Source organism: Sciurus vulgaris (assembly GCF_902686455.1).
Source record: "Sciurus vulgaris genome assembly, chromosome: 10".
NCBI classification, from domain to species: domain Eukaryota; kingdom Metazoa; phylum Chordata; class Mammalia; order Rodentia; family Sciuridae; genus Sciurus; species Sciurus vulgaris.
In genome coordinates this window covers 103,906,918-103,925,445 of record NC_136470.1, presented here as the reverse complement: position 1 = coordinate 103,925,445, position 18,528 = coordinate 103,906,918, and the positions used below count along the sequence as shown (strand labels likewise).

At 36.2% G+C, this 18,528-nt stretch overlaps 1 protein-coding gene across 1 annotated transcript in view; it reads left to right on the top strand.

Moving 5' to 3' along the window:
• LOC306637667 (EGF-like and EMI domain-containing protein 1) overlaps positions 1-18,528 on the top strand; it is a gene marked incomplete at its 3' end in the record, with an annotated part of 604,663 nt that overhangs the window by 577,153 nt on the left and 8,982 nt on the right. The window contains exons 18-19 of the mRNA XM_079100439.1: positions 11,794-11,925; positions 16,223-16,351. Of these exons, the coding sequence (XP_078956565.1) occupies positions 11,794-11,925; positions 16,223-16,351 (261 nt within the window). The remainder of the gene's footprint in view (positions 1-11,793; positions 11,926-16,222; positions 16,352-18,528) is intronic.

Sequence of the window (18,528 nt, the reverse complement as noted above, 5' to 3'; positions counted from 1 at the left end):
AGCTTGGTTCAAAGGTTGCCAGCAAAATGTATGAAAGTGGCCTGTGTCTGGAACCTCTGATCATAGATATCAAGGATTTTCTAAGAAGGCCACCAATAGAGTTGTGAATAATTGGTAAGAAGGAGGTGTGGTTAGAAAGCATTAGTCCCGTGCTCGATTTAGACTAGATTGATTTGATCTAGACTTAATAATATTAAAAGCTCCTCTAGTCATTCCCAGGGCACAAATGAAAATGCTTTCAAATTATTAAGAAAGAATGTGACTTATTCAGGACAATATGTAAGGAGAGAGTGATAAAATGAAGTAGTTCATTTCAGTCCCTTACTTTGGACCAAGCAAATTGCCACTGGGAAAGGAAAGAGCTTCATGGAGAGTTGTAATGTTTTAGTACTAATTGAATTGGAGTTTATTTTGAAGAGTTGGCAGTTAAAGTAGCTGAAGTGGAGATGCACAATTTATAATGGTTAAGCATCTTCTTGTTCTTATTCTTACAGAATTCCCACTAGTGACTGACATAAAGAAAACCCTGAGATCTGGTCAACTTTGAGTTTTTCCCAAGTAATCTCTGTGCCTATTGCACAGTAAGTTTTGGATTAAAATTTGCAAAAGAGTGAATACAACTGTTATGTATATTTTGGAGTGAATGTTTTTATTTGTATTACACTATTAGTATTAAGAAAATAGCATTTGTTTTCATAGGCCATGACCTGAAAATAACAATTCTATCATTTGAACTGACAAGAAACTACTTACTCTCCTATTATTATTTCATTTTATTACATCACACAAAGTGCCATTAGCTTCTATTTTTTTTTTTTTTTTTTTTTTTTGTACCAGGGATTGAGCCCAGGAACTCTTAACCACTGAGCCATATCCCCAACCCTTTTTATTTTTTATCTTGAGAAAAGGTCTCACTAAGTTACTTAGGGCCTCACTAAATTGTTGAGATTAGCTTTGAACTTCCAATTCTCCTGCCTCAGCCTCCTGAGCTGCTGGGATTACAGGTATGCACCACTGTACCTGGCTTAATGTCTATTCTTATATTTCCATTTTTTGCTGCTAATATATCTACAATGATAAAGGGAAATAATGTTCACTTTTCAAGTTTGGATTTGAACTGGTAACTGACACAGAAGTTCCATTGGTGTACTGGAATATCACTTGTTGGCTTTCATTGACCTTGATTAATATGGAGAAATATTTTTATTAAGGATTCATTTTATTGATCCTTTCATTAAGGATTCTTTGTATATGGATACCCAAAATGAACACCATAAGATTATAATGTAATGTAAGTACCCATCTTCTGGTAGCAAATCTGAAAAGAGAAAGCAATTACTATGAATTACGTTGCTTTTACCTCTTATATTACATAAATGTTGTCTTGTGTCTCCCTTTAAGTTGATAAACTTGAGTAGAAACACAGGCACTCAAGTGTTTTCAATTCCTGGGTTTCTTGCCTACTAGGTAAGCAGTGCTCTCCCTGGTCCTGTCCTTTGTCTGTCATATCCCTCACCATTGTCATATCTCTGAGTTCTAAATGGATATTATGGACATCCTCCATTATCATACCGAAGGAAAATTCTTGCATCGAGTATGATTGGTGTGATCCAGTAACTTGGGTCTTTGAACAAGGACGTCCTTTTTTGGTGTACAACTCCTCTCCTTTAAATTCTGCAGGTCTTGAGAAAAGCAGTTATTGGTGACATTTTATGTCACATTCAGTGTTTAGTTGTTTTATAGAGGAACAGAAAATTACATAACCTAACATAACAATTACTCTTGGTTGTAAATATCATCTAGCCAACTTATTATATACTCAGATCAAAGTATAATGCACCAGAATTTCATTGTTAGAAGTGCTTTGCTGATCATTTTGATAGTAAAAATTATTTGACATTGAAAACTGAATGGAGCTGTGGAAATTACAGAATTCAATATAGACCTCAGGGAGGAGGTAACTCTCCCAGACTAACAAAAGGCGAGAATCGGTAACTTTCACTGAACTATACTGATTCTATGAAGTGAGGGAAGGACATGGATTACAGAGCCTTCTTCAAGTGCCCATGAACCAATACGGCATGTTCATATTACCCTGTCAGTGTAGTAACTGCTGGGATTTAGTATATCATAGTTACGAATGATGCCTCTAGGGAAATGACTTCACGTTTGTTTCCTTAATTTCTTCTATAAAATGATAATAGTTGCTCCCTCCGAGGTTGCTTTGGTTATCAAATAAGATAATACAGCTAGAAGGCTTAGAATAGTGTCTGGTGCATATAGTTACTCAGAAAATGTCAACCCTTTCATTGTGATTCTTTCTTCAAGTTTCCAAGAAATTCATTTTTCACACTTACTATCTGGTCATTCTTATTTTCTCTTATTTCTGCAAAATTTTCTTTCATCTCCCCACCACCCCTGCCTCGAGTTCCTGTGTTTTGAATACAGAAGGTTAGTCTCTTGACTACAAGTATTTTTAACAGTGCTACTTATTTTCATCTTTTAGTAGCTAACCAAAAACAAAGGAGAAGATTAAAAGCACAGTTATGGATAAATTAACCCTTGGTTTTCTGAATGGATGTATGTATTCTGTGGGAATTAATATAATCCCTCAACATTATACTTATTAGGAATTGTGCCCTATGTGAACATATACTCAGGAAGGAAGTTTAAAAGGAATGAGCCAAGAAAAACTTGTTTTCAGGAACTGAGATTCAGTCTCTTAGAAGCATCCCCCTTGTGAATCCACATGTTCATATTGTTCTCCAGTCCTGAGCTCCCTGAGTATACACACAGCCTTTTCAAATCCTCTGCCCTGTCTTGTACCATCTCCGGCCAGTGCTCCAACTGCCAAGGTGAGCTGACAAGACCTGTTATCAAAAGCATCAGAACGTCTGCATACTGGTTCAGATTTACTTGTTTACTGTCATCTTCTGATGCCGATGTCTTAATATTTTTAAATCTATTTGTAACTGGAATGTGAGACTCTTAGGCCATTTCAGATTAGAGAAGCTGTTATAGCAAAACCAAGCAAATGAACATTAAACCTAATAAAATGAATGTTTAGGAAGTGAGAGAGGTTCCCTCTAATCGCTCATGCAATCTTTCATCCAGTAATTTCCATTCCACCTTAAAAAAAAATAAAATAAAAATTCTTGGTACAGCTCCTATCCCTTTTGCTCTCCAGTTTAGTATCTCATGTGTGAGACAATGCAAGAAGGTTCAGAGGAGAAATGATTGGGTTTTAAGAGTCTTAACCCAATCAGTGAATTGATCCCCTTAGAAGGATTAACTGAGTGGTCACTGAAGTGGTAGGGTATGGCTGGAGGAGGTGGGAATTGGGGCATGACTTTGGGGTATATATTTTTATTTGGCAAGTGGAGACCTCTCTCTCTGCTTTCTGATCATCATGTGAGCTGCTTCCCTCTGCCACATTCTTCTGCCCTGAAGTCCTACGTCACCTTGAGCCCAGAGAAATGGAGCCAGCTGTCTAAGAACTGAGACCTCTGAAACCGTGAGCCCCCAAATAAACTTTTCTTCCTCTGAAATTTTTATGGTCAGATCATTTAGTCATAGTGATGAAAAAGCTGACTAAAATACTATCTCTTGCTAGGATGTCTCTAGTGTCCCCCAGCTGGGTTCCCATCTTCCAATCCAATATGCATATTATCATCAACACAATATTGGAAAAAAAAAAAACGAAAACCTCATTTTTGAGGACCAATTCAACTCTAACACCAGACTTATCCCTACATCCTGTCCTCCAGTCATGAAGCAAAAATAACTATCCATTTCATTAAAGGACGTTAGTCTTCCCTGTCATTCCTTTGACTAGGACATTTCTACCCATTTTTCTAGCCCCAGTCCTGGTGCTACCTCATGAGGACACCCTGATTCCCTCCTAATAAGATTAACTATTTTTTATTTAGGTAACTTAGCTCTTTTTATACGTCTCTGTTCACAGCACTAGTTACATTTTTCTCTACCAGTTTTCCACCTGTCTTCCCAAATCAGTATAGTTTTTAAAAAAATTCTTTAGTTGTCAGTGGACCTTTATTTTATTTATTTACATGCAGTGCTGAGAATTCAACCCAGTGCCTCACACATGCTAGGCAAGCACTCTACCAGAGCTACAACCCCAGTCCCCCAAATCAGATGTTTAATACTTAAAAATAGACACAAATCATATTTAATTTTATATCATCAGTGCCAAGCACAGCATCCTCTTCCAGTTAATTGTTCAATAAGCAATTGAATATATAAGCACACCACATAGGGAGCCAATATTCCATTTTTGTGTAGGATCAGCCTTGCATGCATTTATATATTATATTATATATATATATAATATATATAATATGGGAATACACACACACATACAGTATTGGGCTAGAAAAGTTATCTTCTTTTCTTTCCCTCCTTCCTTTTTTTCCCCTAAACAATTATTGAGCACCTTCTGTGTTCTGAATCCATTGTAAGGTATCTGGCACATTGAGAATAATCTGTTTCAGTGGTTCCTGGAGAATGGTATCTGAGAGAGATAGTTAAGGTCATTTATCTGAATTTCTGGGTCCCTGGATTCTAGTGACTACTAACTAATTATGGCCCTAATTCAATAACTTAATCTATCAGATACCTTATCTATAGATTAAGATACCTGTCAAGATTAGAGATTAGTCATTCTCAACCATAAGTTCATCTTAGATTTTTAAAATGAAATGTATACATAATATACTACTATACATACAAGTTTCCACCAAAAAATTCACTGAATTAGAGTCTCCTAAGGGATCCCAGGCCAGGGGCTTTAGCAAAAAGCTTGTCCATGATTCTCAGAAACTGACCTGAGCTCTGTCTGCTCTTGATGATTTCATGATATGTGAGGTTTAGGGCCTCTGTGATTCTATGACATAGCCTGGCAGGCCCCCACCCTGATTGAGCCATAGAGACTCTCAGCCCCCTTCAGCCATTCTCCCTTAATAGGCTGTGAGAACCAGGAACATTGTTTCAAAAAACAATCAGATCAGTAGCTGACATCATAGGTCTTCCTGAAAGAGAGGAAAGAGATGCAGAACAGAGATAAGACCAAAAAAAAAAAAAAAAAAAAACTAATGCTAGATGCCTGCTAGACTGGCTATCAGCTTCTTGAACTTTAAGAGGGACCCAGTTATGCTGATGCCCTGACTCCCATATATTTATTCTCTGAATGAGGCAAAGATCCGGGTGAGCTAATGCATCAACCCATGAAAAATGAACAATTAAAACAATGAAGTTGTCAGTTCTTTTACCAGATTGCAAATAAATAACCTTCCTGTCAGGCTGGCTGCTCTGCTGGACCATTAGTTTAATACAAAGACATTCTGAGGAACGGGTGGATGACAGCTGATCTATCACCCTGGTGGTTTTGGGCTTTTGATAAAGACCTGAGAAAAAAGATGCTGTTGTAAACCACAGAAGGTCAATCCCAATTTGAGAAAAGCAAAATTTTAGACAAAATTTGAATACACCTCTCTGCCTATTGTGAAAGTGTAAGCTTTTTTTTTTTTTTTTAATTGGCAGGATAAAGGACTTCTTTTAACAATTCAAAACACTATTCTTTCTGCTGATGATTATTCAATTTGTTAGGGACACTGTGCTACTGGAGATAGCCATGGAGTTTGTAACTGCCACAGTAGAAAGACTGAGATCTTAGGGTCACACAATGATCTTCTTGCTAGTCTGAATAGGGTCTTCTTATAAAAGCTACTATATGTCCTGCCAATTAATCATGATTGAACAAAAAAAAAATTAATTAATTCTTTTATAAGTATGGTTTCTATATACCATCTTATAAAATGTTTGCATGCAGAAATATTGCTCAAGGACAATAATTATATAAACCAATAGATCAGATAAATAAGAATCAATTCTTTAAATCTTCTAGTTGATATCTCATTTGTCTTTATAAATTTTATGGAAAAAGTAAATAATTGCCTTTGAGAAGAATATCCTTACCTCTCAGAAACAGAAAGTTGAATTAGAAAATGTAGCCTAATATCTAACTAAGTGAGACGCAGTTTATGAGGTTGTCAGGGTTAACGAACTTGTCTCTCTAATTCATTTTGTCTCAAGTTGAATCTTAGCAAAGCCGACTTCTTAATTTTTAATAAAAATAAATTCAATGCCTGGGAAGTTAATAATGAAAATAGCAGACTCTCTTCTTCCAAGATCTTTTGGATACTATCTCTATCCAGGTTAATCAATGGCCAAAAATGTGGCAGGCAGAACCCGGGGCCCAGGGTTATGCCACGTACATCCAAAGATGGCACTGGCAGAGAGCAAACGGCATTCTGATTATGCCTGGAGAAAGGCAGGATGCGTTTACAATTGGCTATATTATAATCAGTTCAGCTGCCTAGCAAGTGGACAGATATACTTTACATGTATGCTCGAGTGAGTGATTGCTTGACCTTTAATAGGATTGGATGGATATATCTGGTTACAATTGCTTATGCATGAGACTGCTTATATATTGAGGGTGTTATTTGAATAAAGGGGAAGCTGCTTGATGAACCTTTGAAGTGTACTGTCTTCTGTCCCGCTGGTCGGGCCGTAAGCAGGAGAAGCGGTGGTTTTAGGTAAGCGAAAAGAGCAAGAAGCCACGCCGAACCGCTTGGAGCAAGCCGGGCAAAGAAGCCGCGGTTTTCCTCCGTAACCGGAGCCGCTTGAAGCAGCCCTGGGGCAAGCAGCAGTTCTCTGGTACAAAAAAATTTAAAATATACAAGATTAAAATAAATTGTCCATTTATTTTTATTTATGAGTATATTTACTGGTCAATTAAAAGAGTAAAATGTAGATTTATAAGGATAGATAGCTTAAATCTACGTGGAAGTCACCCATTGATGTTTTATTATCATTTGGCTACCCAGAATGATTTTCAACTAAAAAGAGTCATTGGATACATTAGCTCAAACTGGGTTCACCAGTTCTTGCAATGGCTAATAAAGGGTAAACAAGATTTTTTTTTCTGGTAATAGGGATTGAACCAGGAGAACTTAACCACCAAGCCACATCCCAGCCCTTTTTAAGTTTTAGTTTGAGACAGAGTCTCATGAAGTTGTTTGGGGTCACACTAAGTTACTGAGGCTAACCTTGAACTCGGGATCCTCCTGCCTCAGCCTCTTGAGCTGCTGGGATTACAGGTGTGCACCAGCATGGCCAAAGAAAAAATATTAATGTAAAATTTTTCATACTGATTTTCCTATCTAGTGAGTTAAAATACTAGATTTTGTGATTTCTTCAAGGCTAAATAATGTTAGCATTAGTCTCATTTCCTACGTAGCAGCACTGGGAAAGTGATATATAAATATATAATACATAATTATATATGTTCATATAATACATAGTTATATATTTATATATTAGATGTATTATATAAATATATAATACCTTTACATACTATATAAACACACACACACACACACACACATATATATATATATATATATTTCTTTTTCAATGCACAGTTCCTATTATTCCTGGATCTCCTTTTAGATGTGCTGGGAATCCCAAGACAGTTCCAAAGATTCTCTGAAGAATCCCAAGTCATTTTCTTTTATTCTTTAAAAAAATGTTTTTTGTTTTTTTTTTTTTTTTTTTGTAGTTGTAGATGGACAGCATGCTTTTATTTTGTTTATTTTTTAAAGTAGTGCTAAGGATTGCCTCACATGTGCTAAGCAAGTGTTCTGCCACTAAGCTACAGGCCAGCTCCTCAAGTCATTTTCAATGTGACATTGTATTAATACTCCTCTTTTGGATCCATAAATATAATTTTTTAAAATAATTGACAATAGTTTTTCCCTGTAATTTTTTATAATATAGAGAGGAGATTTGTATTCATTTCTACAAAGAGTTATTCATCAGGTTACTATGGAGAGCATGACCCTATAATAACATGATCTCTATGGAATAAATCAGAAGTTACTTGAAATGATTAGGAACATAGACGTGTGGTAGGCTGAATAATGGCCTCCACAATACCCATGTCCTAATTCCTGAAACCTGTGGACACATGACCTTACATGGCAAAAGGACTTTGCAGATGTGATTAAATCAAGCATCTTGAGATGGAGGAGGGATTTTTCTGATTATCTGGGTGGGCTTAATATAATCACAAAAGTTCTTATAAAGAGATCAGAGAAGCAAGAACCTAAGCTTTTGTTTGAAGATGGAAGGAGATGCCACAAGCCAAAGAATGCATGTGACTACTAGAACCCTGATGAAGCAAGGAAGAAGATTCTCTACTCAAACCTCGAGAAAGAAGACAGCCCTTCCAACAGCTGGGTTTTAGAATTCTGGCCTTCAGAACTGTGAAATAATAATTTTGTGTTGTTTTAAGTCACTGATTTATAAATGCACACTTGTTATGGCAGCCTTAGGATACGAAATGTTTATATGATGAGATTGTGACCCTTGTCCATCATACAGGTACTCTTGCCCATGTTCTCCTTAAGACTCACTTCAGTTTCTCAAGTGACCAGGGTTTTCCCTCTGATATTTCTTCTTCTCCCTGCTATTTCCTCCCACTCCACTTTTCCCTACACACCACCTCTCTAGTGTTTCAGATCTTAGTTAAGTCATTATCTCCTTAGAGAGAATATCTATAACCAAACACCCATCTCTTACTTGGTGTCTAAATTTGAGTCCCTGATGTTATTCCCCACAAAACACTCTGTACCCTTTTAATATGTTTAAATTAGGTATTTGATTGAATGATTATTTGATTTTGTTTTGTTTTGGTTTTACAGTGCTGGAGATTGAATCTGGGGCTTTGTGCTTTCGAGGCAAGCACTCTACCATTAGAGCTATATCTCCAGCCCATATTTGATTGTTTTTGTCTCCTAGTTTTGTGAGCTTCATGGGTACAAAAATCATGTCTGATCTTGCTCATTGTTGTGAACCTGGATCACAGTGTAGTCAACATTTCTTGATTGAAAGAGAAGATTCCAGAATTCTGCATGTCTTGCAAGATGGGCTGAAAGCACACACTGCAGTACATCTGGACACATATGAAAATAAACTAATGAGAGGAATTGTTTTTGTTCCTTATGACCTTCTCTTGCAGAGAATTGAAGCTACCAGGCTTTGCATTAACTTGATTTCCTCTGAATCTTTAGTCAAAGTCACGTTTTTAGCCAAGTGACAATTGATAATGTGTTTCATAGTGACTGTGTAATCTAAGAAATGCTATAATATTTCTCAAAACTTCTTTTTGCATAACATTTAGAATATTATTCCTTGCTTTTATTTCTTTATTTTCATTTTCATTTTATTGCTTTACAGTACAAATTGTAAATTCCTTTAATGAGGTTTAAACATCCACTGGAGAACTGACCATAAGAGCACGAAGAGGTCAACTTTTCATGAGCAAATTATTTATATCTTCTAAAATTTTGATTTCTCCAGAGTTCAATAGTGCAAGTTTAAAATGTCTCTGGGGTTCTCCAAAGATAGAAAAGTAGCCAACAGTTGTGAACAGTTTCATAAAGCCCCAAAAGAGTGGAAAAATTAATGAGAATGTGGATAAGTTTGCTATATATGTGTAACAGAAACTTCGTATTAAGTGATTTCATTGTTTGTTTTTAAGAAATAATTTTCTCTGAATAGCAGATACATAGAAAGATGGTCTGTAAATTCTAGACAAAGTTTCTTCATAATTATGTGGAGTTATTCTGTGGTTGTCTACATAGAGCACCTTTTTTTGGACAGTTGATTCTGATTTTAAATGTGTTTTAATAGAGAGGGAAAAATGTTGCCTAGGCACTGTGAGTTATATATTACTACATTTTACTTTGTCCTCTGTGTTACTAATAACAATCTGTGAGAAAGATTCCATTAATCTCATTATATGGAAAAGAAAATTGAAAGTCTTACAACTTAATTAACTTCTCCAAAGCCAGGGATAAGGTCAGTGGTGTAGCAAAGGGCCACCTGACCCTGGACCACACCACCTTCATTGGACACTTTTAGACCTGTGCAATTTTTTGATGACCCTCTCAAAACACAGCAACCCAAATGTCATTTCCCTCAAAGCCCTATGCCAGCGGTTTCCAAACTTCCAGATGGGAAATAGATATGAAGATCAGGTTACTGCAACTTATTATACAAACCCTATGGTGCTCAGCCTAGCCATTTGGATTTCTCAGTGTAATTGATCTTCTTGGAGGACTCTTTTGTGTGCTTATTTGCTGTGGGAAGAACAAGCTTTTGCTCATGCAATCCCTGTGACCCAGAACAGGTCTTCCCAATGATGGGAACAATTTTTGGTAACTTCAACTCTGGGGTTCTAAAATTTTCAGAAGTCTCTAATGGCACATATTTTTATAGTTTTGATTGTTTGTCACCCTTTCCTGTTAGAAACCTCCCATTAAGTAGTTCCTTCCCTCCTGCCAAAGGGGAATGTGGTGATGCCCTCATGTGTTTACTGACAGGAGCTGAAGGGAGAAAGAACATCCCAGATCTATTCCTGCCACCTGAGATCCCATCATTGGTCATTCTTGTTCAGTCACTTATCAAGTAAATAAGCTTTTCAGACAGTAAAGCCAGATGTACTTCTTGATGTATTTGGAAAATTCAGGATGAATTTGTCTTTGATAGATATTTGAATGATCAGTGACTTCTAGATAAAAGAATGTCTAGACCAACAGAAGAGTATAAGAACGGCTGCTCAGATGCTGAGTAAGATCCCAATTATTGGTCTCATATTTGTGAATGTCCCAGTCAAGAATCAAAGGAAAAGCCCTCTAGTGAATATTTTGGTTTTTTTTGTGTGTGTGTGTTTTGTGTGTGCATGTGTGTTTGGTTGTTGTTGTTAACCACCCTGAGTTTGATCTCTTTGATGTTAGTACTGAGCACGTAACCACTGGCCCATAGTTAGAAATTCCATCCTTCTTGTTGTTTTATTTAAAGAAAGCTGGAAGATGTAGTATTCTTTAGAATAACAGATGCTGCGAAAACAAGGGATAGAATGGACTGAAGAAACCACAAACAAAAATATGGAGGGAGAGAATAAAACAACCAGTAATTTCTCAAACACAAGGTCTTTGAAAAGAGTTTACTTCTTTCTTATACTCCTGGTAGTAAATAGAAAGATTGGTCCAGAAATTATTATTCAATTTTAGGCCTACAGGACCTCATGATCAATTTGTCTGCTTTTTTCATTGAATCTGTTTGAATGTGGCATGATCATGAAACTCAAAATGTCTACTTGACTCCTTTTTATAAGATGAAAAATACCCAGAAAACCTTTTTATTTTCTGAAAGAAAAGGCATTATTTTATTTAAAAGTTGGAGGGAAAGCTTTTACTATTTGGTTTGTAAAAGGAAACAGCAGAATCCAGCAGAGTGGCTGACAAGTGACACAAATATAGTACATGCTAATGTACAGAGAGAAACAACCTTGAGAGTTTAAACCAGCTGTACCAGAAAAAAATATCTTTATCCAGATATGTGGTCCCTCATGAATTATACTATTATTTTGGTTGATTTTACCTGACATCACCCTATGATTTTTTTTTTTCAGTGACAAGAAAATTGCAGCTGGCCCTTGACGGTCGGTCACAAATTGACTGAACAAAACAAAATCAAACAGTGAAGTAATCCCCAAGTAAATTTAATGAAACCTAAATCCCAAAGGGCAGCACACTTCTGTAGGCAATGGTCTTATTTAATAAATTTTTCCCTGCTTTCACTTTTAGAGCTATATTTACACAGACAAATTTAATTCATTGGGTTTACATTTCCTCTTCCCCTTAGTTTGTCCACCAGGCACATATGGGAAGGACTGTAACCAGGTATGTCAGTGTTCAGCAGAGAATGAGGACTGTCACCCAGTCACAGGGAGATGTACCTGTCTGCCTGGCTACCATGGAAACCACTGTCATCTCCGTAAGTGTGGTCTCTATTTAGTTGCAATTTACTGAGGAGACACCAAAAGGTTGGGTCATTGCTTAGAATACTAAAAGGCAAAAGTTAATTCATAGCAAATTCCATGGGATTTCTTACTTAAAGTTTAAAGCATGTATTTTCTTGTGTAACTCCTTCTTTTATTTGCCTTTTCCATTCAAAATATATCCAAGTTCTTCACAAATATCCAACAAGAAAAGAAAGAGAAAAGAGAGGAAAGGATGAACTTATAAATCAACATGTGGGAAACGACAATGTAGTTAAAGTGATTCACATAGTAAGTTAGTTCCAGGGTCTGCTTAGGAAAAATTGAATCAAATTCTTATTCTGGAATGTAAATGATAACTCACTTAAATGACAAAATGCCAGTTGGCTCCTCTTGTGTGATAAAAAAGAATAGCCCCTAGACGAAGACCTTAATATTGACTTGTTAGGACATTTTAACATTGAAAATGGTTGCTGAAGAATGTACGAGAAAAAAAAAAAATGTCCCAAGGAGCATGTTAAAATGTTCAGTCAGCTACTTAATTTTTAAGCTTGTAATTATTTATAATGTACTTTTTATTGGTTTAAGAATAGAATGATTTGGCCTCAGTTTCAATTTTTCCTCCACTTGGCTCTGACTACTCTCTTTCTTCCCTAGTCCTTCCCATATCAGATTGCTTCTGCTTTCCTTTCCTAATTCTACAAGAATACGACTGATTTGGGGATTTATTTCCCCCCAAATATCACTTAAACATAAACTCATGATCAAGCTATTTAATTTTCTACAAGCCATAGAATATATATTTTGAATGTCACTTCTTGATTTTTTTTCCTAACTTTAAACATTACCAGCTAAAAACACAATTAAACACATATGAAAATGGTTTCAATTAATATTTTGTTTGAGGCCCAGAACGATTAAAGTTATTCAAACTTAAGCTGAAGAACTTAAATATAAAATTAATCAATTTCTATTAGTTTTTTATGATGGCACATTTCAAACAGCCTTATACTAGAAAAAAGGAAGATACCTATCTTGAGAAAATTTTTCCATCGTGATATCCAGGATATCATTTTTCTCTTAAAAAAATAAGATTGAGTTGCATACACCCAGGTTATGCTTTCATTCAGAAGGGGAGCTAGCCTGGTCTAAGGAGGGTGGCTTCACCCTGGGACAGGGAGGCTGGCTAGATCAGGGGAGCTGCTCCCCTGCCTGGTCAAATTGGCTGAGTTCCAAGCAACACGTGGTGAATGTGGCTGCAAAGGTTCCTTGGCAACATCCACTATAATTACAGGACTATGAAAAAGGATTCAAGAAAATATCCATAAAAGGTGTAGCTGGCTCCAAAGCAAAAGTTGCCGCAGCCAAGAACAACTGGGCTTTCATGTTCTCAAGTTCAGAGTAGAGAATTAAAATTTTCTCTCGGCAGAGGTCAGAGGAAGCAGGCAAACTTGCAATAAGAATCTCACCACTTCTCCTTAATTCGCATAGGCAGGTCAGTCCCAGCTTGTGGATAACAGGTAGGAAAAGCACAATAACTGCCCAGCAGAGGCAAACTCACCCTGTTATGTTTTTCTTATGACCAATGAGAGGTCTAAAAGTAGCACAGACCCTGGAAACCTTTTATTTCTGCAACTTGCAATACATACTGTTTATATCTACTCTCCTCAAGAAAAGTTAAGGAGTCCTCTATAACCATAACCAGTTCTATTCAAAGTATTCAGAACAGCCTCACACTTGATATAGAATGCTTTGAGAAATGTGGGCCACAAAATAGCTTACCAGGGCCAGGAGGAAGAAATCAAGTCATTCATGGAAGCTTGACAGTAATGTTGTTGCTCATAGCAATAAATATTCAGCAAGACCAAATGTTAGTACCTTTTTTTTTTTTTTTAACAATAAAGCAATACTGTGTAACAATGGCAAATGCATGGTGAATAATTTGGTCAAATCCTAGAAAAACAGACTGTGGAAAACTGAATCATGCTGTTCACTTGCTTGGGAGCTGTCTCAGGATTCAGTAATAGCTTTGTTTGTTCTAGGTTTCTAATGAAACTACCAAATGCCATTCACATCATCAGAGCATACAGTAGCAGAGAGACTTGCCATTTAATCTTTAATATTTAAACAAACCAGAACTGTAAATGTGAATCCAAGCTCTCTCTTAGAATGAAGGAGCAGAAGGGGATTGTGCAATGATAGGGAAAAATCACTTTGTAATGGAAAATAACTCAATACCCCTTGCCAGGGAGACAACATTTCCAGAGAGAAATAATTGTAAAAGATCGAGCAAAGGCCAAGTAGTGATCAAAATGGAACATTAGGAAATGAGGGAGGGGGACTGAATTTGACTCAGAAAAGCCAAATGAAATCATTATGTCCTGGGTGTGTTTCCTTGTTAAATACAGTGAACACTTGAGCAAGGGTTGTTTGCATGATTCCAAAAATCCAACTTTCACGTAATAGAGAATTGAATGAGAAAGTAAAATTATCAAAAAAATAATTATTCTTGAAAAAAGTATAGAGCACTTTTATAAACATATACCATGGTCTTGATACAAATTTAATGAGTTGGGGGACTAAGAGATTAGCACACACTATCTTTGAAAGATGGCATCCTCCTTAGTAGACTAATTTCATCAAATTCGGTATTCCCATTTCAAAAGAATAATTAAGTTGAAGTCCAGAAATGAGGTGATGTTTTTCTCAGTATGAAAAAGGAATAGATAGGGCTGATTGTATCAAATGTAAAACCACCATTGAGATAGTCTGCAGTTAGTTATATGCCAAAGGGAAATTATGTTTCCCAAGGCACTTCAACTTATGTGAAAATTATCTTCAAATATAGACCATCACAGGTATCAGTTGTTTGATTTAATCAAATATTTATATTTAAGCCCTTCAATCCTTTCACCAGAGATGCTGACTCTTTGTTACTCAGAATTATATCTGCAATTCAACATTTTCCTCAATAAGAGCATCGGTTTCATTTTCTAAACTGTTGCTCTTTTCTTCACTTGCACAGAAATTCATGCCATCTTTCACTTCACAGTAATGTGACTCTAGAGTTTTCCATACTAATCAACAGTTGTTAATTCAGCCTCTTTTTTTAGAAGCAACATGTCAGCAATATATACCAGACCTCCCTGCTTCCCTCTCTATTTTCAGCTTGTCTTATGTGTTTTTCCCTAAAACCAAGCCACTGAACATTATTTTTCAACTTCATACATTCATTTTACTTTGTTAGTAATTTGATAAAAACTATAAACATTCACATGACTAACCCAGTAGGATGTGCCAGAAGAACTTGTATCTTAGTGAATGGGAGAAGAGAAGACACCTTTTTAAATCATTAATTTTATAGTGAGTGTTACACTCTATTAAGTTTTTATAAGGTCAGGAAATAAAGAACTACTTGGGAATACTAAAGGATGCTATACACCAAAAAAGAGGTCAATTAGCTTTGAGAAATGAGATCCCTTGGAAAGAGAGAATGACAGGAGACAATGCAAAGTGAATTCATCATTTTACACAAAAGAGGAATAAAGAAACACCACAGCTACACCAGAGAGGTAAACCCTGGTCTGAACAATTTGGGGATATTTTGCTTCCCATTTCCATTGTAGATAATTTTATTTTTTAAACTAGAAGGACAAAGGAAAGAAGACAAAGCCACTTTTTGAGACTATTAGCAAAATCTAAGACTCCAGGTAAGAACCATGAGTTTGGGGACAGGACAGAGATGGAGATTATAAAAATTTGAATCTCAGAAAAACCCTTCTTTAAACATTTCCTTATCTCTTATATAGGTAGCATCCTGGTAGACCATACATCTACAGATATGAAAGTAGACAATTGAAAGCTAACAAAAAATGAAAAGCATTCTTTATTTGGCATCTTTTGAAATCTTACTTTTATTAAAGAAGCCTAGATCATTGAGACAAAACAAACTATAGTATTTAAACCTTAAGCAAAATAATACATATATCTAGGTTGGAATGAAATACTCTTGTTTAGAAAAAGTCTCCCATTCTAAGCTTTCTTTAGAGATAGATTACCAAGGAGGCTCAAAGTTAAGTCCAATATCTTCTTAAGCAGCAACAGGTGCTGATATCCATTCATCTCTATGATTTTAGTGGACCTCTATATAATCTCATATCCTCGCATCTTTGAATCAGTAGCTTGAAATGCCTGAAAATACCATAGAGCAATAATTGGAATGTTGAATTAACTACATGACTATGGACTGCTTTAAGTTACAGCACCACATATGGTTTTGGTCTCCTTTAACAGGGTGCCCAAAAGGCACTTATGGCCCATATTGCCAAATGACATGCAAGTGCTTGAATGGTGGTAGCTGTGATACCATGATTGGCACCTGTCACTGCCCTCCTGGCTTCATCGGAGCAGACTGCAGTCAAAGTAAGTTACTCTGATCTATTATGGAGCAGGTGTGCTGATGATTCCATGCCCAATACAGGTAGCAGATATGCTAAAGTTGAGGTTTTTAAGGACTGCAGTTAGAAGAATAAATGCTGTTGTAATTCACTTAATAATTTACTGCAGTAACAGCAAACACAAGCAGACCTAAATTCGTGGTTGAGAAGTACTTCTGAAAGATTTTGGTTGAGGGCTGAAATTGGTCAAAATAATGAAAGTGATCTTTTGGGTCATAATCCCTCCTACCCCAGTAATTCTGGCCCCAAATCAAGGTTAGAAAATCTTTTTGCCAAGAACAGAGCAAACAGGTTGTTCCTGCACTCACAATGTCAAACTCATTGTCTAAGTCCCACCATTTCAATTATCCTCAGCAATTTGCTAATTCATAAGTAAACAAAAAGTAAACACTAGAAAGTAAACAGTGCCACAAAATCCAAAGACCTTACCTGCATGATACAAAACTATTGACATAAAGTTTAAGGGACAGAAAGGTGAAGAATGTTTAAAAATGTACAGGTTTAGACACACAGAGCAAATGTATTTTATTGTTATCAGATCTTTCATTTTCTAAATATTTGGGTAGTTTTTGCTTAACCCAAATAATTTCGGATGTACTCATCACCTATGACACTGCTGTGAGTCAGAAGGAGACCCTAGTATTTGAAGTTAGGATCATGATGATTATTCTGGAACATAGGGGAGGCAATAAGAAGGAGAGCACATAATGGGGGCAGTCCTGGCCTTAGCAATTTTGGGACTGGGAGCTTTAGATGAAGATGTTCATTTTGTGATCATGCATTAAGCTGCACATGACATTTTCATGCTCTGTTCTGTAATCACATACCTCACTATGGAAAGGGCACAAGTCCCATTGGTAAATGATCTTACAAGGAGAAGAACTGCTATAAACATCATCAAGCATGCACACCTCCAGCTATGTGATCAGACTGTGAAATTCGTTCATTCATGATCCTGTTTGAAAGAATGATAGCTGAGTTTGTGCATGGACAGAATACTAAGTTTTTCCTATGCTGAAGATACCTGAAATGCTTGTATTTCCCTGCCAGGAAGCTACTCTGTCTTCTTTGCATAAGGGTAACTTTTCTGTTTAACTTTCCTTCCTACTGTACTTATGAGGATAAAAAACAAATCAAAGTCTTGAATCCAGGTAGGGACGATGGACACTTAATGGATATAGCCTCTGGGTTCTCAACTGCCAGCTCAGCTTTGAGTGGAAGCCATAAACATTTCCCAAAAAAGGTCTTGGCTAGCTCCTCGGTGTTTGTTTTTCAGACAGAATCAATGGATAAATATCCTCATGCCAAAGCATTTTCAAAAGCTGTGGTTTCCCTGAATGTTAGGAACACATTGTCTTAAGAAAGCTATGATCTTCTACATCAGCACTTCCCTTTGTTTTAACTCTGAAGATTAGAGCCAAATTTGCAGCCCACTTCTTATGCAAGGTCAAAGATGAATAATGTTGTTTTTTATTTATATTGTTGCTATATTTTTCCCTCCCTTGATTCTCACAGATGGTTGTTTTGCTTGTGTATTGACTGCATTTTGGTAAGCATCATAATGAATTTTTGGAATGAAGCAAAATAAATAGGTAGATAGACTAATAAGTACTAATACATAAATCAATATTTGAAAATGTAAACACCATGGATCTTATGCTGATGTTTAGGATTGTAAATTAAGTTTCCATATGGATTTTAAGAGTAAATAGTCAAGATTATTACAAATATAACATATATGCAATGCAAAAACATATACATGTGCACACACTGTAAGCCAGTGCCATGGGGCAAAGTGAGACTGGATCCATGCTGGAAAGAGTTGGTGTTCATTCTTTATTATTTTGTTTATTTTATTTTTTCGCAGTGTTCTCCAGAGTCATACACATGCTAGGCAAATGTTTTACCACTGAAATACATCCCTAGCCTGGTATTCCTAATTTTTAAGGGACATACGTAAGTTTTTGGCAATAGATATTTGGTCATTTATTTCTAATTTCAACTAAAATGTCTCTAAAATAAGTGTCATTTGAAGAATTCCTACTTCTGTTTTTTCAAAGTAAACTTTTAGACCAAAAACCAAACTGAAGACTAGATAGTAGGTCCCATTTAAGAAAAAGGGCCATATATTTAAGTTTTTAA